The sequence below is a fragment of the Sebastes fasciatus genome, chromosome 24 (genome assembly GCF_043250625.1).
Source record: "Sebastes fasciatus isolate fSebFas1 chromosome 24, fSebFas1.pri, whole genome shotgun sequence".
NCBI lineage: Eukaryota > Metazoa > Chordata > Actinopteri > Perciformes > Sebastidae > Sebastes > Sebastes fasciatus.
This window is the reverse complement of record NC_133818.1, coordinates 2,707,697-2,731,148: the sequence shown is the minus strand read 5'-3', so window position 1 is coordinate 2,731,148 and position 23,452 is coordinate 2,707,697. Positions and strand designations below refer to the sequence as shown.

The window sequence follows — 23,452 nt, the reverse complement described above, 5'->3', positions numbered from 1 at the left end:
GCAATTCCCTGACTTGTATTTCTCTGCCAACACAATCAGTCACAATGCGATGCAGCCTTTCACAAGTCTGGACTCGTCATTTTTTGCAGCGGAGGCCACCTTCTTCACCGGGTATGTGAGAGGCTCTTCCATCCATCCATGCATCCTTCCTTCCATCATCCAGACCTGAGCCTGGATGCTCGAACACATTGCTTCTAATTTGCACTCATTGTTCTGCTTTTATCCGACATGTAACCCGGGTTATTGCTGTTTTTCAGCCCGGTTTATGTGCGCTTTTCCCCCATGGAGGAGTAGCCAGATCGGGGATCCACCATCCTGCAGGCTGCAGGGAGAAAACGTTGCAAATGGTCGGTGTTTCTGGTTCCTTTTGCTGTCATGTGAACGAGGATGAGGCGCGTCAACCTGTCGATGATGATGAAGGTGAGTGGCCTGTTTACTTGCACGGTGCGTCTCTTTTGTCTGAGTCACATGCTGTCAAAGATCATGAACCTGGGAGGGTTGATGTGAATCCATCAGGAGAGGATGCTCCTGAAGGCACCAGCATCCTCTTTGAATGTGGAGGACTTTAAATGAGGTCAGCTGGATGCTGAGGTCGCTGATGCATCAGGGTCGATCATCCTGTCAGTCAAATTGCTTCTCATTAGAGCAGATGGATGCACACACTGTTAAGAATTTCCCAGTAAAATAACAGTAAAGAACTGGCAGCAGGGTTGCCTTTATGTTACTGTAAAATTAACATTATTATACTGTCGCTGAAATGTACAGCTTTGTACTGTTAATGAAAAATACAGTTTGAACGTCATTAATTTCACAGTATTTTACAGTTCATTTACAGTTTAAAGATACATTATATAGCTGTTTTTCACCTTTCTTTTACATCATCTTACTGATTTGTTTTAATGCACTATTTAGGTTGTAGAGGTTGTGTCTGTAGAGGTTCTACTGTTCTAATGGAGAACAAAGATGGTTCTGTAGAGGTCCTACTGTTCTAATGGAGAACAAAGATGGTTCTCTAGAGGTTCTACTGTTCTAATGGAGAACCGTTAAAATCTGATGAATAGATGGTGTGTTTACCAAAGTGTACATTTGTTTGTCTGGAGTTTGAGCTCTCCCAGAGGTCCCTGAAGGCGTCTTAAACAAACTGAGTACTAATTATTAAAGTCATATACTGGTTGTTCTTTCCTCATAACTTCGTTTTAATCTGGGATTCATTCATGGATAATTTGGTTGATTAAACCCTCTCAGATCTGGATAATTAGGTCTGGTGTAGCCGAGAGATTAATCGATTAGTCCACTGACAGGAAGGGAACAGTGTCAAACAGTAAGTCAAGTCAATTAAAATGTATTTCTATAGCACATTTAAAACAACATGAGCTGACCAAAGTGCTTTACAGACATAGGCAGAATAAAAACAGGTCAACAGAGCAGACAACAAAATCGCACACATCCACAGACAGAGACCAAGGTAAAATCCATGAGTAAAAGACTGTTGTAATGAGCATTATAAAAGGCCAATTAGTAATCACAATTCAAGTACATTCAAAAGCCAAAGAAAAGAGGTGGGCCTTGAGCTGTGCTTTGAAAGACTCCGTAGAAGGAGCAGATCTGATGTGGTGAGGCAGTTTGTTCCACAGACTAGGGCCCGCAACGAACAGTAACTGTTCCAGCTTCTCAAATGTTTTATATCATTGTAAATTGAATATCTTAGATAACTGGAAAGGCCCTGGATGAACTTGGAGTCTTAATGTGTTTCTATTTTTGGTTCCTGGAAGTGAGTGAGGTGGCATGATGAGTTTGATTGCAGCTTTGTTAATTTAGAGTGAGGAAAGTCACATTACAGACCACTTTACAATCAATATAAAAATAAAGTTGAGGGATCTGCTAGAGAGAGTTTAGAAAAAGAATATGCATGATCTCGGTCTCTATGGATAGGTAAGACCTCAGAGAATTCATCCTCAGTGTCAGTAACATTGTGATGAACCAAAGGAAAGATTTACATTTTTATCCTCTCCTAAAATGTTTTCTAGATTAGACAGTGGATAACACCATTATAGCAATGATGCCATGCACAGAGATGCCACTGAATTCATTCAGCAAATCCTCGACTACAACTAATAATAATAATAATAATAATACATTTTATTTAGTGGCGCTTTTCTGAACACCCAAGGACACCTTACAAGAATCAATTTAAACATAGACAGATAAAACAAATAAAAACAACAGGACATGACAGAGATGACATGACATACAACTGTGCCCAAGCAGATATAAATAACACAAAGCACATCGATTCTACAAAGGTTTTAGTCAGGATAGGACCAGGAGGACTCTCCATTTGGCCACTTGGATTCCCAAAGTGTGCCAAATGGGTTTTCTACCTCTTGAAAGGGAATCTGGCTCTAAAATACTACTAATATCCACTAAAGGAGGCTATGTGTACCCAATGGAGCCTTTGGCCATGACATTTACCCTGTTTATCATCACATTCTACCATTGTGCACAGTAGAAAATCAATAAAAAACAACTAGATTGTATAATTTTGACTCCAAATGGAGTAGTTTTATTAAAATAATGAAATGTGATCAAGTAAAACTTAGATGATAACAAATAAGATCAATAACAATGTAAATAAGATAACACAAAATAATAAAAAGTCAGGTATGTATTCAATATAAAAACGGTCAAAAATATTATAAAGTAAAAATACAATTTCTCCTGTGTTGATTTTTTAACTATAAAATATTTAAATCGTTGCCAAACAAACATTGTTTGGACAAAATCCACTTGGAGTGTTGTTTTAGTAGCATTAAGGCCTCGTATTTGAGAAACTATTCAGAAAAAAGACCACCACAGCATGTTATGAAGTTTTAACACACAGCTCAGCCAAACCCGGTACGGGGTCCGTCGGGTAGAAGAGGTTAAAGAAGCTTAACTCAAACTGTTACTGATGTACCTTCAACTAGTGCAAGTGAACTGAATTCATGCTCTCTGGAGGTCATTGAAAGGCATTCTGGGAAATGTAGGACATTGCTAACTGAAGCAGACAAAGTGAAAGATAGCATTTCTTCTCCAAAATAACTCCTGGTGTGTTTTGAGCTTCACAGACGTGAGAGGATGTTCAGATAAAAACCCTGCAGACCTTCAGCTGGCTCTTTGTGTATTCACTCACTGTGTGTCTTATGAGCGCAGTGAGGCGGCCCGACTAGAGCTCTGCAGACCGCCGGGGGAATGAAAATGCCACAACACGTCGCTTCGAAACCGCTAGTGGGTCAACATCTACGGCATGGTGCTGCTCGCTTCCTCCCTCACCCCGTCTCACCTCCTCCTCCTCCCCTCCTCCTCCTCTCTGTCTGAGTCTGGTGTAGGGAGAGTTTATTCTCCAGCTGCTGCAGCTTCACTGAGATCTCAGAAACATCCAGCTGCAGGCTGCAGGTCCAGCTACACTTTGTGCCTCTTATTGAATCAGCTCTTTTACATTGGAGATTCTTTGCATTTATGGTTGCATTCAAATCATATTACCTCAAATCTATATCAAGATTCATCCTCTTTGATAATGATCAGTTCGCAGCATTTCTTATCGCTCATCTTGTACACAACAATAAGAATATTATACACAATAAAGCAAATAGACATAAATGGTTTATAGTTCTAACATTGCTGCTTTATATGCTTAAATTATTCCTTAAACATAACCACGTATACTGTATAAGGCACAGTGTGTATGATTTAGGGGGATCTATTAGCAGAAATGGAATATAATATTCATAACTATGTTTTTATTGGTGTATAATCACCTGAAACTAAGAATCGTTGTGTTTTCGTTAGCTTAGAAAAAGCCCTTCATGTCTACATAGAGAGCGGGTCCTCTTCACTGAGTCCGCCATGTTTCTACAACCTTTAGCATTTTTACATTACCTGAAGGCCACCGTAGTTCTCTACACCTCTGGTTCCCAACCTGGGGGTCCCGACCCCCACTAGGGGCCATCAATACTTCACGGGGGGTCGTGAGGCCTTCTTGATTTTTTTTCTGTAGCGCAGCGTTTCGTTAATTTCTGTCTAAATAAAATTGTTATTTTTAAAGTTTGGATTATTAATCAAGATATACATTTAAGAATTAGAAAAGTATGCAGCAACAACTGAAGAGCTGATCAAAAAATAAGCCTATTAAATATGTATGGTTGTTAAAAATAAAAAAATAAAAACATAATACAGACATAATATGTTGCTGCTATAGTAGCGTTTTTATGGTATGGATGACCTCTGAGCGAGGCCAACAGTGTTACCATGGTTTTGCACTCAGCGGTTCACGTTACCGCAGTCTTGGAAAGGGAGGAGTGAGTGGAGGGGTACTCCGTACCCCTGGACCTTTAACTTTGACTTTCAACCAAATGTGTATCAGACATTTGTTTTTTTGATATTTTAACACTTTTTTAATGACATTTGACTGAGTAGCTGAGTAGTAAAGTTTTAATCTGCTGTGGCATCAACAGATTCAGTGAGTATATGCATCTTACTTAGTTGCATTTCTGTGCAACAGCCATATTCCCACATCCCTCCACCTTCACATGCACTGACCAGATGAGATGAAGTTTAATGAAGAGCTTCAACTGCTGATGAAAACACACACACAGTTTCATGTTGCATTTTTATTTTGCCGTGTCTGAGAATCTGCAGGAAGCGCAGCATAATTTCCTACGAGGCGTTCAGGGTCCAGCAGTGGTGATAGGTGCACCGACGAGAGCTAATTAGTGTAGATTGTCAAGCGGTGAGCTGAGACCTGCAGGCTGCTGAAGGCCAGATGTTCACAGTATTGGAGCTTGTTGTGGGAGCTGACAGGTGCAGAGAAAACTGTTGCTCCCTCCTGCATCAGGATTATTGAGGTGATCCTCAGCGAGCTCTGGAGAGGGTGACATGATGTGGACAGTTGTGCCTTTTATCTGCAGGTACAAAATAAAGCAGCAGTTGAGTTAAAATGATGAAAGTAGTTTCTTTTTATCACGTTTAAGTCACCAAACCAGATTCTTTCAAATGCAAAAATGGGAATTGAAGTGCACAAACATCTGCTGCACTCTGCAGTTCATTCATCTCAGTGGCTGAAGCATTGAAGCCAGGAATAACTGGATTCGACCCTCCCGTTGTGTGTTATTGAAGGTGGCATGTAAGGGCGAGCAGAGAGGATCATGGGTTATTTCCTGCACGTGCCGCAGTGTTGTTGTAGACTTTGATCAGCTTCATTTGGTTTTCTGATGAGCCAGAAATCAGGACAAATGTTTGTTTCTGATACATAATGTGAATATGATAAATAATTCATCCACAGTAGTCTTTATAATAATGAAGTCCTGGTGATAACTGATGGTTTTGAGGTTGCTGTTATGATGATTGGTTGGTTGTCGGCAGGTTCCTGTCTTCACTGTATTTTCATACATTTTCTTGCTGGTTCTCTGGACTCTGCTCAGCGTTTTCATGTCTTTTCACAGGCTCTCTAACTCAGACTGATGAGGCTGACAGCCTGAACGTTAGAACCTTTTTTGTGGAGCTTAATGTAACTGCTAGATTTTTTTTGTTTTCAGACCAATGTGGAAAAAGAGCTGTTTTGTCAACCTAAATCACAGATTGAGGCTGCGACAGATGGAAAGGGACAAATGTGTCCCATCCTCCAACCGACCGAGGCTTTTAATTGGCCGAAATTAATCTCTGAGGTTGTGTGTGTTAAATAGGGTGCACTACCAATTTGAAAACATTATGGACAGTTCAGTCATGAAGTCTGTTAAAAATAAATAAGCATCACCTTTGTTCCTCTCTTGAACCTTTGGTGTAAAACTTCACAGATTTCCTGACATCACACCTCAAAGACAGAAATGCTGAGGTGATTCTTCCCCCTGCATTTAGTTTCTAACCCTGCATTTAGTTTCTAACCCTGCGTTTAGTTTCTAACCCTGCGTTTAGTTTCTAACCCTGCATTTAGTTTCTAACCCTGCGTTTAGTTTCTAACCCTGCGTTTAGTTTCTAACCCTGCGTTTAGTTTCTAACCCTGCGTTTAGTTTCTAACCCTGCATTTAGTTTCTAACCCTGCATTTAGTTTCTAACCCTGCATTTAGTTTCTAACCCTGCATTTAGTTTCTAACCCTGCGTTTAGTTTCTAACCCTGCATTTAGTTTCTAACCCTGCCTTTAGTTTCTAACCCTAGCTGCGTTTAGTTTCTAACCCTGCATTTAGTTTCTAACCCTGCGTTTAGTTTCTAACCCTGCGTTTAGTTTCTAACCCTGCGTTTAGTTTCTAACCCTGCGTTTAGTTTCTAACCCTGCGTTTAGTTTCTAACCCTGCGTTTAGTTTCTAACCCTGCGTTTAGTTTCTAACCCTGCATTTAGTTTCTAACCCTGCATTTAGTTTCTAACCCTGCGTTTAGTTTCTAACCCTGCGTTTAGTTTCTAACCCTGCATTTAGTTTCTAACCCTGCGTTTAGTTTCTAACCCTGCATTTAGTTTCTAACCCTGCCTTTAGTTTCTAACCCTAGCTGCGTTTAGTTTCTAACCCTGCATTTAGTTTCTAACCCTGCGTTTAGTTTCTAACCCTGCATTTAGTTTCTAACCCTGCCTTTAGTTTCTAACCCTGCGTTTAGTTTCTAACCCTGCGTTTAGTTTCTAACCCTGCGTTTAGTTTCTAACCCTGCATTTAGTTTCTAACCCTGCGTTTAGTTTCTAACCCTGCATTTAGTTTCTAACCCTGCCTTTAGTTTCTAACCCTAGCTGCGTTTAGTTTCTAACCCTGCATTTAGTTTCTAACCCTGCGTTTAGTTTCTAACCCTGCATTTAGTTTCTAACCCTGCCTTTAGTTTCTAACCCTGCGTTTAGTTTCTAACCCTGCATTTAGTTTCTAACCCTGCGTTTAGTTTCTAACCCTGCGTTTAGTTTCTAACCCTGCGTTTAGTTTCTAACCCTGCATTTAGTTTCTAACCCTGCATTTAGTTTCTAACCCTGCGTTTAGTTTCTAACCCTGCATTTAGTTTCTAACCCTGCATTTAGTTTCTAACCCTGCGTTTAGTTTCTAACCCTGCGTTTAGTTTCTAACCCTGCATTTAGTTTCTAACCCTGCGTTTAGTTTCTAACCCTGCATTTAGTTTCTAACCCTGCATTTAGTTTCTAACCCTGCCTTTAGTTTCTAACCCTGCATTTAGTTTCTAACCCTAGCTGCCTTTAGTTTCTAACCCTAGCTGCGTTTAGTTTCTAATCCTGCCTTTAGTTTCTAACCCTAGCTGCGTTTAGTTTCTAACCCTGCCTTTAGTTTCTAACACTAGCTGCCTTTAGTTTCTAACCCTAGCTGCCTTTAGTTTCTTACCCTGCATTTAGTTTCTAACCCTAGCTGCCTTTAGTTTCTAACCCTAGCTGCCTTTAGTTTCTAACCCTAGCTGCCTTTAGTTTCTAACCCTAGCTGCCTTTAGTTTCTAACCCTAGCTGCCTATAGTTTCTAATCCTGCCTTTAGTTTCTAACCCTGCCTTTAGTTTCTAACCCTAGCTGCCTTTAGTTTCTAACCCTAGCTGCCTTTAGTTTCTAACCCTAGCTGCCTATAGTTTCTAATCCTGCCTTTAGTTTCTAACCCTGCCTTTAGTTTCTAACCCTAGCTGCCTTTAGTTTCTAACCCTAGCTGCCTTTAGTTTCTAACCCTAGCTGCCTTTAGTTTCTAACCCTGCCTTTAGTTTCTAACCCTAGCTGCCTTTAGTTTCTAACCCTGCCTTTAGTTTCTAACCCTAGCTGCCTTTAGTTTCTAACCCTAGCTGCCTTTAGTTTCTAACCCTAGCTGCCTATAGTTTCTAATCCTGCCTTTAGTTTCTAACCCTAGCTGCCTATAGTTTCTAATCCTGCCTTTAGTTTCTAACCCTAGCTGCCTTTAGTTTCTAACCCTAGCTGCCTATAGTTTCTAATCCTGCCTTTAGTTTCTAACCCTAGCTGCCTATAGTTTCTAACCCTAGCTGCCTTTAGTTTCTAACCCTAGCTGCCTTTAGTTTCTAACCCTAGCTGCCTATAGTTTCTAACCCTAGCTGCCTTTAGTTTCTAACCCTAGCTGCCTATAGTTTCTAACCCTAGCTGCCTTTAGTTTCTAACCCTGCCTTTAGTTTCTAACCCTAGCTGCGTTTAGTTTCTAACCCTAGCTGCCTATAGTTTCTAACCCTAGCTGCCTATAGTTTCTAACCCTAGCTGCGTTTAGTTTCTCCTCCACATTTGTCATTGATATTCCTGAGCCTCTCCCTCAGGGTGACGGCGGACGAACGGGGGAGAACAGAGAGCTGGTTGGGGGCTGTTCAGTCATACTGAGCAGCAGGATTAAGACGGTGTGAAATAGAGAAGCCTTTGTTGTAGGAGGGTGGCAGTTACGTAAGAATGTATTCAAACATGCTGCTGCAGGTCTGATGACACCTGAGAGGAAGCTGCAGGTGAAAAATGATGGTCAGAAAGGACGGAGTGTGTTAGGGACAGTCCTGCTGTTAACCCTAACCTCGCCTTAGGGCTGCACAATTAATCAAATATTAAAAGTGATCACAATTTTGACTTCTCACAATTTAATGAATGAATATGATCGCCTGAGATATTGACGTTTAAAATGCACATAGAAAACTGCAGCATATCAAATCAAGCGCTTCCTAAACTAACAGCCAGCCACCAGCCGGTGATGGAGATGTTTTGGCTTCACTTTTGGGTATAGATATTATCTATACAACCAATGTGTTCATGATTAAATTAAGAGCATAAAATTGTTTAACTAACTCTAAATGTTGCTAATTTTGCTCTCGAAGTGCACCAGATTGAAGCATTTAACTTGTACTACTACTTGTAAACTGCTCACGTTACAAAGTAATCTACAAGGAATTTGCACAAAAATTGGCAGTGTATTGCTGGATAATGCTGCATTGTTTGCAGGAAAAGTTGTGCCAAGTTCAACTTTTATGTGCAGCTTTTTGCTGGGCGGCCCTGCGTTGATGTTTCAATGCTTAGTTCATGTTTTTTTATATTTTATCTGAGACCGAGTCCTTTAACTGTTAAGACACAATAATTATATATATATATATCAAAATGTATGTAAACTACACATGTAAAAAATACTTCCACTTTGTAGATATCAAAATCATTTGACACTCTGCAGCTTCTCAAATGTGAGGATTTGACTGTAAACTGAATATCTTTGGATTTCGTTAACTTAAAGACGTTAACTTGAGTTTTGGGAACTTGTGATTATTTTTTTACCTTTTTATAGACTAAAATAGTTTTGCATGTGTTCGATGCTGCCCTCTCAGCAGCCTGTTGAGGTAAAAACAGAGTCTAACATGGACAAAGGCCTCAGTGTCCTCCTCCTCCTCCTCCTCCTCCTCCTCCTCCTCCTCCTCTTCTTCTCACCGCGTCCCCATCAGCAGATTCTCCACATTCTGTCCAATCAGATGAAATGACAGCAGCCACGCGTGGTTTTTCTAACTGGAGCAGCAGATTCACTCTCAGCCTTATGTAACCTGCTCACTGAGTGTCTGAGGAGGTGTGAGAACGCCTCGGCCTCTTGGCGCCGGCGGTCGTGCCTGATCCCCCGGAGTCGCGCGGGTGTTTGTGGGTGAGAGCCGCCGACCGCCGAAGTCGCGTAATGTTGTTCTTGTTCTGTGGAAAAAGTCATGTGAGTCACCTTCTTCCAGTGAAGTCTTACCTTTTTTGGAGAACAAAAAAAACTGCACAGACTGAAGTTAGGGTAAAGTAAAAACTGGGTTAACCTTCCTGTTGGGAATTTCCATCATTCCCTGTCCTAACCCATCTGACCTGTCTCTTGTCTGTGTTTCTGTCTGACTGAGACACGTGACAACACAAACACACATGCAACGATCCTGCCGCCACACTCTCCCCTGCACACAGTCACGTTTCCTCTGCATCCGGTATTGATTAACATGTGCAGACGGGTGGCGGTTTGTGTGCCAGGTTATCGGCAGGACGATTGACGACAACAAGCTCTCTCTTCCTGGAGGCTGACATGTAAACCGGTGACACACTCGGTCTTCCGCTGCGAGCGGCGGGATGCTGGCCGCTCGCTCTGAGCTCGTCATGAACAGGACTGTTTTTGGCGAGCTCTCCCACCAGCCTGTTACCTTGGATGGCTCGCCAACAACACTGAGAGACAGAGAGAGGTCTGTGTGCATCATGTGCTCTGGCTCATTTTCATTCACACACCGTGAACAGGGAAGAGGGGTGGTTGGATGAGGACATGTCCCACCGGCAGACTTCTCAGGTCAGTGATGGAGAGAGGAGCACATTTAACTTACTTCAGATCAGATTGTACTCTTTGTCACAAAGTCTTTAAGATGCAGTAGTGATGTAAACTGGATGTAGGATTGACTTCAGATCAGATTGTACTCTTGTCACTGAGTCTCTAAGATGCAGTAGTGATGTAAACTGGATGTAGGATTGACTTCAGATCAGATTGTACTCTTGTCACTGAGTCTCTAAGATGCAGTAGTGATGTAAACTGGATGTAGGATTGACTTCAGATCAGATTGTACTCTTGTCACTGAGTCTCTAAGATGCAGTAGTGATGTAAACTGGATGTAGGATTGACTTCAGATCAGATTGTATTCTTGTCACTGAGTCTCTAAGATGCAGTAGTGATGTAAACTGGATGTAGGATTGACTTCAGATCAGATTGTACTCTTGTCACTGAGTCTCTAAGATGCAGTAGTGATGTAAACTGGATGTAGAATTGACTTCAGATCAGATTGTACTCTTGTCACTGAGTCTTTAAGATGCAGTAGTGATGTAAACTGGATGTAAAACTACACCTTTCTCAGTTACTGTGAATAAAGTTAGATATTTTCTCAAACACGATTTGTCATTCAGGAATTTAAAGGGATAGTTTGGGTGCACAACAGTGATTAATAGTTTATTTTATGTGCCAGTGTCACTTTATGGGTCTTTGCATACTTATTGATATCTAAACTTTAATGCGTATAAAATGTTTAAATAATTTCCCCATGTTAAACTAAACAAGCTGCTAATATTCATTATTCTGAATAAAGTTAAATAGTTTCTTGAGGGAAATTGTTGCTGCTTTTTTCTCACATTTGATAGACTAAACAATTGATTGAGAGATGATGAAAATAGTTGTTAGACGCAGCCCTACATCAAAAAATATATTCATCCTGCAGCCATAAAAAGGAACACTAAAGGAACAATTTGTATGTTTTTATGAATGTTTTTTCCACCTGCACAGAAATGTTTGTGAACACGGGGGAGGTTTGTATTTTTCCTGGTTTTGAATCACGGGAGTCGTTGCCAATGCAAAGAGATTTGGAGAGGAGCTGAAGTGCAGTGAGTAATGCATTATGAGGTCGTTACGTAACACAACATGGTGGGAAGGCCACTGGCGTTTTTTATTCTTCTTTCCTCTCATTTCTCTCCCTTCTCTTTGCCCACGTGCTTTAAAGCCCCATCAGATAACGTGTTTGTATGTGGGGGTTTATGAGGAAGAACATATTGTTTCTGGGTGTAAAATATCACTCTGAATGTATCTGAACTCAACATCATTTAGTTAAATACTTAAGGCTAAAGGTTTCTGAGGTTATAGGGGTATGTGGGAATTTTGCAGTTTCAGTTTTCATATTTAGATGCAGGTTTATTTTAATGTCTTTCAGAGGACTCACATTTAGTTTGAACTAAATGAACTGAACTGCTTTAGTATTTCCATTGTGGGAGAATTTCTGCTTTTCCCATCTTTGCTTCCTTCTTTCCTTATTCCTCTCCTTCTTTAACTGATGTGAAAGTAGGAAAATCACAAAAACTCTTCACCTTTTTCATGCTTCTCCTGGCTGCACATACAAGCGAACGTGCACAGGTGTCATTCAAAGACATTCGTGTGGCTGTTCTCTTGAATATTTGTTCTGATTTGAGGAACGATGTGTTCAGCATGTGTTGTGTTTGGAAACAGGGAGTTTGTTTGACTTATTTTTGGCTCAACTGGATCCTCTCACAGCAGCAGGTCCGGGAACAGTTGGTCATATTACTCCTTGTCCTGCTGTTATTCACCGTCATCGACGCTTCGGCATCAGTCACGACTGTGACACACACACGCATTCACGTTGTCATTTTCACGTTGGACAAATCTGCAGCGTGACGCATCGACAGTTGAGGCACTTGTTGCATTGTGCAGATGGTCTTATGTGAAGTGTTTTAACTCTGCAGAGTTGTTGTTTTTCAGTAGTGGAAAGTGTTTTTGGTCATTTTGTAGTTTTGCTTTACAGTCACTTCAACTGAGCCCTTCAATTTTAAACCTTACCGCACAAATAATCCTCAACTTTTTGGAAACACTCAAGGATGTGCTGAAGCAAAGTAACATCCAAACTGTGGCAGAAAAGGCCCGAGGAGAATAAAGAATAGCACTGACACAATCTCAAAATGTCCTCCAGAGAACACACAGAACTCGTTTGAGCAGAGAACCAAAATTTAGTGTAACGTTGGAGTGTTATTTCGCCTCCTTTGTTGGTATGACATGGTTGGTACTGATGGATTCCTTAGGTTTTCTAGTTTCATATGATACCAGTATCTTCACTCTAGCTTCAAGCTACAACCTCCGAAAGATCAAATAGTGGCCGGGCCCGACCGTGGGTTGTCCGATTTTTAAGAGGTTAATCAAAAATCCGTTCAGCATTTTGGAGAATCGATACAGTAACAAAACATAATATCGTGATACTCATGAGTATCGTTTTTTTCTTACACCCGTATTAATCTCCCGGAAGGAAAATCAGGATCTAATAGATGCAGTGTTTAAACACACCAGTGCTTTGATAGCAGCAGATTAATACTAGCAGACAACATAGTAAACATATGGCTGGCCAGACGCCGGTTGATGAGGTCACAGGAGTTTCTGCCTTCTTATTGGCTAAAGATAAACAACAGAGGAGTTCAGTCAGAGAGCATCGCCCAGCGTCTGACCTTCCGACTGCGAGCAGGAGACCTCGTCTAAGGGATTAACACAGCTGGGTGTCGCACACACACACAAGTTGTGTAGTCTTAAAATCTTATTTCAAATATTACAGCATGTAAAAACTACCAATAATCAAATGTATGTGTATGTTAGTGCATTAGTGATTACAGCTTTGTGAGCAGAATTAATGAAACTAAAAGGAGTTCATGATTTGGCAGCTGAACATGGAGGAAAGTCTTATTATTAGTGACTGTTTTCTCTGTGGGTTTTCTTTCTCCGGCACTAGAGAAGCCTTTATCACCAAACAGAAGTGAAGAGGAGAATTTGGAACAAAAGTGTTTTTTAAATAAATTCATCATGAAGAGAATTCATGAGTCACAGGGTTATGAAACCTACACAGCCCTCTGTGCACTGAGCAGAAACTGAAATGCAGAGAAAGAAAACACCGAGCGTGTTTGAAAAATGATCAATGATGTGACACAGAAAAGGACACACAAACAGTGAATTTCTGTTTGATTCTTCTAACAGGGTGAATAAAGGGCACTAAAAGGCTCCCCGTCTACCTCTGCAGACGTCTCTCTGTCTGGGACAGAGCTCATTAAGATGCATGAATGCAAAATGAATCATGTCAACCTCCTCTGCTTGTGTTATGCAGCGGAAACTAAATTATTTTTTAGTCTTATTCACAGAAGCAGAAAGTACCGATGTGAAGTTCTGATACGTCACCGGACTATTTCCATCTTACTTTTCTCAGCCAGATTTCAAAGGGAAATATTGTTTGTCCTGCTAACATTAGCATGTTAGCAAGTCCAGATTACATTTATGAAAGTCCAGTCAAGTTGTTGCATCATTTAGGTGGGAGCCTTTTCACAATGATGCTCTCAACCTCTTTTGGATTTCACTGAGTATGGCTGTTGATAATGATGCAAATTCGTTGCAACGCCACTAATTTCTTTAACGCTTTAACAAGTGAAGATACTGGCATCATATGAAACAAAAAAAAACTAAAGAATCCATTGGTACCAACCATGTCAGACTGGCTTGTCGTGAAGGAGGTTAAATAACGCTCTAAACTTACGCTAAATTTTGGCGAGGAAAAACTGTCATGGCCATTTTCAAAGGGGTCCCTTGACCTCTGACCTCCAGATCATTGAATGTAAATGGGTTCTATGGGTACCCACGAGTCTCCCCTTTACAGACATGCCCACTTTATGATCATCACATGCAGTTTGGGGCAAGTCATAGTCAAGTCAGCACACTGACAGCTGTTGTTGCCTGTTGGGCTGCAGTTTGCCATGCTATGATTTGAGCTGTGTTGTGGACTTTAACATGTAGGTCAGACCTGATGCAGCATGTGGTTCTCAGCCAGTCTGTTTACTCTGTGTATTAATAGACGACGTTTTCTTTATTCATGGTCTCTTTTTCAGCCTGATGATGTCGGCACTGGAAAAGGCTGCACATCTGTGTCAGTGTGTCTGGGCATTGTTGACTGATCCACAAACAGTTTGAACCGTTAAACTGCATTTGTTTAAACCAGAGATTTATCGTCGATGTTGAGACAATGAGGGAAGAGAGGTTTTAGTGGTTTCACTGTGTTACTAAAGACATTTTATTACATGGAGACGAGGAGATTCTGTTTACAGAATTTAGATTATCAGCTGCATTCAGACCAAATTTGGCATTTTATATTTAGTATATCTTGGATTCTGTCTCTGAAATCAGACTGAATTTTCATTTTGTTTGATTATTCAGTCAGTTCATGTTTTGTTTGGTTATTTTACCCTTTCCATTTTATCATTTCCATCCCATCAATGGCATTTTCAGTCAACTCTGTTAACTTAACCTTTAGTAAACGCTCAGAGCAACCCGTTAGCATTTTTCTGATTGACTCCGACGTTTTTTCCAACCGACAATGAACGCACCACTCCTTATTGAAAGGGTTGAACTGAACAAAATAAGAGATGGTGACAACAAATTCAGAGGACTGGAACCAGCAGGCCCATCTCACTCTTTTAATGATTCCAGATGAAGACTCAGGTTTTCCCTCGTGGAGTTTTCTTCATTGTTTACATCCATGTTTACTTGCTAGCAGTCTTCTTCTCTGCCTTTTGTTGGCACGTTGCTGCCACATTAATGAGCAATTTGAAGACATCATTGTGGTAACTTGTAGGCATGTGTCCGAAATATTCACATCTTTTACAGTAAATAATATTTAAAATAAAATAATCAATTGATTATGAAAATAGTTGATGAAACATGCTGATGTGATGTTAGCACATTAAAACTGGAATATTTCATTTATAATTTAAAGCAGTGTTTCTATAGGAACACACACACACACACACACACACATACACACATACACACACTGCCGTATATGAACACATTCAGGGGGAACAGACGGGGCCAACGATTGGCTCTCATGCTGTTGCTATGGGAGTTTAAGCTGCTCTTCCATTGGTCAGGCTGCGGACTGGGGCCGGCTGGTCTGTCAGCATCCCTCCGTCGTCGTGGCAACAGACAGGAAGCAGGGCGGGAGGAGGAGAACCGTGGTGTTGTTGTTGCTGACAGCAGAAGAAGAAACTCGCCTGTCGTCTGTTTTCTCTCTCTCACTTTTTCCAGAGGATGATCCATCTGCAAACATAGAAACTGCACGTTTTTGATCTGCGGTACAAAACGGCTTAATGCTTCCACACACACACGCACGCGCGGGGTCACTCGGCAGCGACCTGCTAATCCTCCACCAAAAGATGATTATTAATATGACATGTCTGGATAAAAATGGGGATAATAATGTAGAAAGAATATGTATGTGTGTGTATCTGTGTATATTGGTGTGGTGTTAGTTTGTTCTAAAGACATTTTTTATTTTACTTTTCATCAGCCTCTTCCTACTGACTGTTTCTATTATGGCGCTATTCAATGCAAATCAATAATAGTTGTTGTACAATTGACTATGCTTGCACTAGTCTTCTCCTGCATTTAGTCCTTCCTGCTGCGTGAATCAAGATGAAAGAAATACTAGGGCTGTCAATCGATTAAAATATTGAATCGCATGATTGTCCATAGTTAATCGCGATTAATCACATTTTGTATCTGTTCAAAACAGACAAATATGCTGCTTTATGCAACACACATGCATACATTTGCATAAAGCAGCATATTTGTCCACTCCCATGTTGATAAGAGTATTAAATACTTGACAAATCTCCCTTTAAGGTTCATTTAGAACAGATAATAAATGTGTAAATAATCACGATTAAATATTTTATTGATTGACAGCCCCAGTAGAAAGAATTTGATGCTTTTTAAGATTATTTTCCCTTGTAACTTGTACCATGATAAACTAATATATTACACCCCAGAGAGGTTAGAGGTTAAAGGTCAAATACAGTAGCTCAACACTTGAGTGCTTTATCTGCTTCCCTCGTACATTGTCAAACTTGCCGGACCAGTATATACCTCCATATGTGACACAAACAAATTCTCCACCCCTTCATAACTCGTCCCTCAGGAAGGTCATTAACTAGAGACGACAGAAGAAAGGGTAAATGGGAGGATGAGAAGGAGTGGCATCCGAGAGATGGTAAGGAGGAAAAAGTATGTACTGAAGGATGTGAGGGAGGAGGAGAGAGGGATGGGGGAGTTCATGAATATCACAGCAAAGTTCCCCAGATAGGAGTTGCATAAGCACCTCTGACCCAGAAACCTTCCACAGTCGGACTGAACTCACCCCGAGATGGAGAGCACGAAAACAGCCAGAGGGGGAGGAGGGATGAGGCATGGGAAGGAAGTGAACGAGGACAAAGACAGTTTTATTTAACTTTTTTATGCACTTTTTGACCCAACAATAGTTCCATTTTTACATAAAAGCATGATGTAGGCATCCCTTTAACTCTCTGCGTGTTTGTCTCAGTATTTTCCTGATAGACATTTGAGGACGTCATCTTGAGCTATGGGAAACACTTATCCACATTTTTCACCATTTTCTGTCATTTTACAGACCAAACAACTAATCGATTAATCCAGAAAATAATCAACAGGTTAATCAACAATGAAAATGATCGTTAGTTGCAGCCCTACTAGTATACCTACACAGGTATACAGTATACCATAATATACGGTTGAGTTAAGCATGAAGCCCTTTGTTCTTGGTGAAATGGAGTGATGCACAGTTAGGAAGGATGTGAAGAAGGACGAGGAGGAAACAGAAGGAGATCTGAATGATTTAACAGGTCTCTGACAGGTGTACACAGGCTGACGTTACCAATACAAACAAGGCTGGGTGCAGAGAAGGAGCAAGTCGAGGCAAATTTATTTACCGAGTGCTGTTAACAAAGGACGTTGTTGGAATACAGATGAGGGGGCAGGAAAGAAATCAAAAGGAAAGGAAGTGATTATATGTGATAAGACATCACATTGTTACCCAAAAACAAAGAGTGTAAGGACACTTAGGAAAGGAAACAAAGTGCAGGAGCTGAGGTGGCTTAAAACGATAGATGGATAATTATTATTAATCACAGAGAGAATTGGCTCAACTTAGATAATATAAGGTCACTCAGAAACAGGCTGCAGGTAAAGAAACCAAATAAAGAAGAAAACTACAGAGAGATAACTTAAGATAAAGTACTTTATCAATCGCAATGAGAATAGATAAGGATACAAGACAAGGAATAATGAGGAAAGGCTGCAGGGAAGGAAACAAAACAAAATAAATAGCTGATACAGTGAGAGCTGAGGTAGAAAACCCAAGATAATATAACAGAAGTACACACTGAACTTAAAATAAGGTCATAATCTGAATGTAATAATAATATAAGACACTTAACAAGGGCGCACCACAAAGGATTAGGACTCTAAAGAACTCTGATTGTTTCTCTTCTATTGTAGATTAGATAGACTGAATGACAGGATGATTGATGAACGATTGAGCCATGAGAGAAATGTGTTGGCTTTGTCCTGGAGTGGCCTGAAGGACGCTGCTCTCGTTCCCCTTAAATGCCTTCTGATCAAACACTGAGAGAGCGAGAGGCTTTGACTGCCCTCATCTGCCCGGCTCAAACACACGCTGTTATCTGAGCTATTATTATCCGCCGTTTCCGCCATCGGGGATGCCAAACTGTATGTGTATGTGCAGACACAAAACCAAATCTGTTTTACGCTGCTGCAGATTTGAAAGCCACTTTATAAACAGGGTAACGGGGGTTTTGGTTGCTGGCAGTGTTGTTGATCCTTTGGATCATGCTGGTAGTTTTTCATAGATTTAAATCACAAAGACCTGATGGTTCAAATTATACCACCAGTTTTACCATTGGTTTCCAACCGTGCAGGCAACTGTACCTTTTCTGAAAATCAACATGCAGACATTTTAAAACATGGTTGAAATAAATGACCAGTCATAGTTTACTTATTTTTCAAACTTCAGTTATTATTATTATTATTATAGATGCAAGCATTGAATGTTATGATGGTGCATTCAAGGACTTCCCTTCATCCAGGATTAGAGAGAAGTCTGTCTTAGAGCATCCATGATCTAAATTGTCAAAAGGATCGTCTGGTTTATGTCGGGTATGTTGTGAAGTGTGAGACTGAGTGAATGCACCAAACGTACAGTAATACCGCACAATTTTCTTATCTTGATATTAACACGTATGCTGAAGACAGTTTATGCTACAGTCTGCAGAAAGTGATGGCCAGTGTTTTGATTAAAGTGATTTAAAGGTTTTGATCTCTCTGAAAAAAAATGTTCATGGGTGTTTCTGCAACTACGGGCATTTTTAAGTCCCAGCAGTGACATTTTGGATTTTTGTAAAAATTTGCAGTGCAATGCTTAATAAATATATACAAAGTGTTATTACCCATCTAGACATCAAGATAATTGCTAAATAATGTGATTTAATAAAATTCATGAAGCATTTAATGGGTCTAAACACCACTTTTCTTCATGTCCCACAACTGTGGTCTCAATGTTGAGATACGTATAATGAGCTAATTCTATTATAATATGACATTATTTCAAATGGAATTATTACATATACATATTACTTTACACCATATTACCATTATGTATTTGCTAACGAGTCATTTTTATGATTTTCTTCATTTAAATGCGCCGGTCCCACACTTGTCCTTACCGCAACACTGAACAAATACCATGGTAAAAGTTTTATTCAAACCCAAACAAATCTAGTTTCTATGGAAACGAAGTATGAAGTATTTATTGTGTGTCCTCACCATACAGCTTAGTAATTGTGTTTCATAATTCATGTTTATTAGATGCTAAGAGTCAAAGCTAATGTAGCAGACCTCGCTAGCTTCCATTTATCTGCAATGTTAGCACAAATGTAATTTCCACAACATGTCCTTAAAGACATTAGACATTACAATATCTGTCATAAAACACAACATATTTTATATATTTTTGTGTATGAAGACTGACATCTATGGTTACTGTCTACATTTTTCAGGATATAGAGAAAATCATGAAATTATTTTTAGAAATGTTTTTATATCAATATTTACAATGATGCACAAAAATAATGAAAATTAATTTAAATGTCTTAACAATTTTATAGAAATTAAAAAAGGGAAATGTATAAAATGAACATTATTGTAATGTTGCAGTAAGAACATTTAGTGATGAAAACTGTAAAAAATAATCACATTACAGATTAAAAATCTGTTTATATGTATTACATACTCTGGTGATTAAAATAAAAATTCATAGGTGGTTGATTTTTGTTTAATTTGGGAGTTTCAGAAACACCCTCAGATAGTTAGTTTCTGTCCATAAATTAGCATTATGTGATCCTTTTCATCTGATTGTTGAACCCTTTCTTCTTCTCTCTATGTCCAGGTGAAACCATGCGGCTGTGTGGCGCTCCCTAGCCTCCCACCTGATCACCTGTCCTCCATCTCCCCTCTCTCCTCCTGATCACCATGACGACCACCCTGGAGATGCTGCTGGTCCAGCCCGACCAGGAGCTGAGCCCCGAGCGACTGGATGGCTGCGAGGACTTTAGCGGCCGCCACAAGGTGGTTCCCTCCGTCGTCTGCTCCATGTGCTGTCTCTTCGGCATCATTTACTGCTTCTTTGGTGAGTCCTACTTCCATGTGATTGGTTTACTCATTAGGTGACGGCCCTGTTAACGATGTTTCTTCCTCTTATTCCAGGCTACCGCTGCTTCAAGGCGGTGATGTTCCTGACGGGCCTGATGTTTGGCTCTGTTGTTATCTTTATGCTCTGCTACAAGGAGCGCGTTCTGGACACCCAGCTGAGCGTGGAGGCCTCGGTGGGCATCGGCCTTGGCATCGGCACGCTCTGCGGCCTGGTCACCATGCTGGTTCGCAGCGTGGGCCTCTTTATGGTGGGCCTGCTGCTGGGCCTGCTGGTGGCCGTGGCCACCCTGGTGGGCTTGGAGGAGCTTTCTGACAGCCCGCCGCGCTCTGTCTGGGTGCCCCTGGGCGTGCTGCTTGGCCTGGGCATGCTGTTCGCCGTGCTCACCCTGCAGTGGCAGCGCCTCTTCACAACGCTGTCCACAGCGGTGTTCGGTGCAGCTGTCATCACTGTGGCGTTGGACTACTTCGTGGAGCTCTTCGCTCTCGTGCTGTACATGTACGAGCGAATTAAAGCAGCGCCTGGTAAGCCTGTGTGCTGGCTGACGTGGGTGGTGCTCGGGGTGTGGCCTGCCCTCACCCTGCTGGGTGTCATGGTCCAATGGAAGGTGACCGCTGAGGGATACTCCCATACCAAGGGTGAGGAAAACTTGTCACTATCAGCTGTTAGTATTCCTGGTTTGCCTCCATTTACTGTTTTAAAAACGAATGTATGCACATCATCTACATTAAAACATCTACAAAGCTTTTAGCATATGCTAGCTATCTTCTGTCTTTAACTTTGGAGGTTCTCCTCATCGTCGACCCTTTGTCCTCCACAGTGATCATCAGCCGGCAGCAGAGGAGGATGCAGGTGATGCGGATTCGTCAGCGAGACGATCGCTATCGCAACAAGAAGAAGAAGAAGCAGCAGCACGGCTCCACCTCCAACCATCACCAGGCCAAGCAGCTTCACACTGAGCCCGCCTACCGCCGCAAGCCCAACCCTATCCGCCGCTACGACACAGACGTCCTCTCGCCAGTGAGGATCTCATTTTCTGTTGTTGTTGCTGCTGTCATTTTGTTTTGTTGATCATCTTCTGTCTTTTTTATGCTTCCTGCAGTGTGATTGGTCGTTGCTCTGTGTTGTTTTGTGTGAGTGTGTTTTCATCTTTAAACCAAAGTCTTTCTCTGCCCCGTCCAGAGCTACATCCAGAGTTTCCGAGACCGGCAGGTGCAGGCGCAGCCCATCCCGAGCCGGCTGGTCGGCCGACCGCACACCGTGGTGGATATGGGCTACGACTCCGGCTCCACGACTCCCCTCACCGGAGCTGCAGGACCTTCACTACGTGTCTGACCACTCCCACCTCTCAGAGGCCTGAATACACCACATGACTCTGCAAACACTACCCCACCTGGGTGTAATCACACCTGAGCTACAACAAACCACCACTGCAAAGGGTTTAAACATAATCTGGGTTTAGCCACACCCCTAAAAGGATGGAAATATATTTAGGGCTGGATTTACCCACAATGCAAAACATGTTTAACCCTTTACTAATTGAATTTTGGATTATAAAGCTCAGCTTTCCTTGTGTCTACCTGCTGGAGCCATCAGCGTGGTGCAGAGGCTTGGTTGACCTCTTCTCTTTCAGTACATTCAAATGCACAAATGCATGCATGCACTTACACAAACACGCACCACAGCTACAATCTTAAGGGCCGACGTGGAAACCCGAAGCAGCCTGCTGTACCCGGCCCCGGCCTGTTTGGCACCGTCTCAACTCAAACCAGATCAGGGATCTCAGTTTCAGTAAAACCCGCCTCAGGTTCAAACACAGGCATCTTAAGAAAAATCACAATACAACTTAGCCCTCGTTCAGCGTGCTGTTTCTACTGCTGTCACCGACTTTCAACTGATGGTGCCGAAGCAACTAGTTCCTCAGCCTGTAGGCGTCTTAAAAGTCCAACAAAGATCATCTATAAAGGGAAGTAAGGGCCCTTAAATGCAAACCGGGATCTTTCATTTTCTCTCTGTGCCATCTGGACTACAAAAATCGTCCTTGAAATGGGGAAAGACGTCACCCTTGGTGCTGGACGATACACTTCTTCAAGCGTCAAACTGCTCTCCTATGGCCGGGGAATCTGTTTAAACGGGTGCCTTGCCCCTCTGTGGACTGTACCACTCAGCAACCGGAGGGGGGTTACTGGCAGATCTCCCATCGACGGCTTGTTTCTGCATTAAATGTGATCACAGAAGGATGTTTCAGGGGGGTAGCCATGGAGCTACAACAAGCAGGGTAAAAAATACTGTTGGAGTCAAGTTGTCTTCACAGATGCCTGGATATACGAGGAGGATTTGCTTTTAGCTGACAGCAGAAAAAGCCACGTTTACACTGGCACCTCATTTGAGATTTCACATAAAAAACGATTTCGAGGATTTTCGAGTAGAAACTACAATCCCTGATTATTTTACAACCTGAATTTCATCCCTGCAGTGCAAACTGTTTGCACGCCAAGAGATTACTTACGCTGCTAAGCAGAGAATTAATATTTTTATTTCATAAGCATAGCTGAAAGATATGTTTCACTTGTTCCATCATCTGTCTGAAACGTTGACTCTTTAGCTCCAGTTGCTTGTGCTGCAAACAATCAAAATCTGAGCAGTTTAAAATGTGCAGAAGCAGCTGGTGAGAGCTAAAAATCTTCTCATCTCAGAACTAGCAGGATAAAAAATATAAAAAATGAGAGTCAGGCTGAGATGCCAGTGTAAATAAGGCTCATAGAGTCTGGATGCAAACAGTGGACTATTGGCCATACCAACTTGTACTTAGACCAACAACTCCTTCCATCATGTGCATTGATTTCTTTATTTGCGACAACATAACATTTCTGTCACCAGTGAAAATGTGAATACTTTGTTGTCGTCTTTACCTTTTTAAAGGAAAAGCAAGCAGCTGTGTGGGGAGGGGGGGGATGTCTGGTACGTTTTTATTCATCCGTGGGAAACGGAGATGCATGACCTCACCCCTCCGTCCCGCCCCCGACCCCACCAAACACCCTCCACCCTTTCATGTGCATCAATGTGAAATTTGTACATAAAACACAGCACTTACTAACTTTTTTTTGTTATTTTTATCATTTCATTTAAACCTTTCTTAGGAATCTAATGAAAGTGAGACATGTTCTTTTCCAGTGGGATGTATTTATTTGCTGATTTATTTATTTCTCAAGCCGTTCTGTAAAGGAGAGTGCAATGTCATCACTGTAGGCCAGTAACTCCATGCTTTTTTTAAAAAAGAATTGAATTATGACTATGATTATTAAAGCATGTGTTCCTATTGGCCTGTATACGATCAATGTGTGCGAGTCGTCTTTGAGCTCAAGGACAAGCAGACATCAATCGGCTGG

At 41.4% G+C, this 23,452-nt stretch overlaps 1 protein-coding gene across 3 annotated transcripts; it reads left to right on the top strand.

The window, feature by feature from the left end:
- Nucleotides 1-23,392, top strand: tmem198ab (transmembrane protein 198ab). 3 transcript variants are annotated; one of them, XM_074626488.1, is made up of 6 exons: nt 1-111; nt 258-420; nt 19,803-20,042; nt 20,120-20,701; nt 20,884-21,083; nt 21,246-23,392. In XM_074626488.1, the coding sequence occupies exons 3-6, from the start codon at nt 19,886-19,888 to the stop codon at nt 21,396-21,398; spliced, it is 1,092 nt and encodes a 363-aa protein (XP_074482589.1). In that variant the 5' UTR covers nt 1-111; nt 258-420; nt 19,803-19,885; the 3' UTR covers nt 21,399-23,392. The 3 variants fall into 3 exon arrangements, with proteins under 3 accessions (XP_074482589.1, XP_074482591.1, XP_074482590.1); XM_074626490.1 differs by lacking the exons at nt 1-111; nt 258-420 and adding an exon at nt 9,454-9,595; XM_074626489.1 differs by lacking the exons at nt 1-111; nt 258-420 and adding an exon at nt 11,232-11,334.
- Nucleotides 23,393-23,452: the final 60 nt, after the last annotated feature.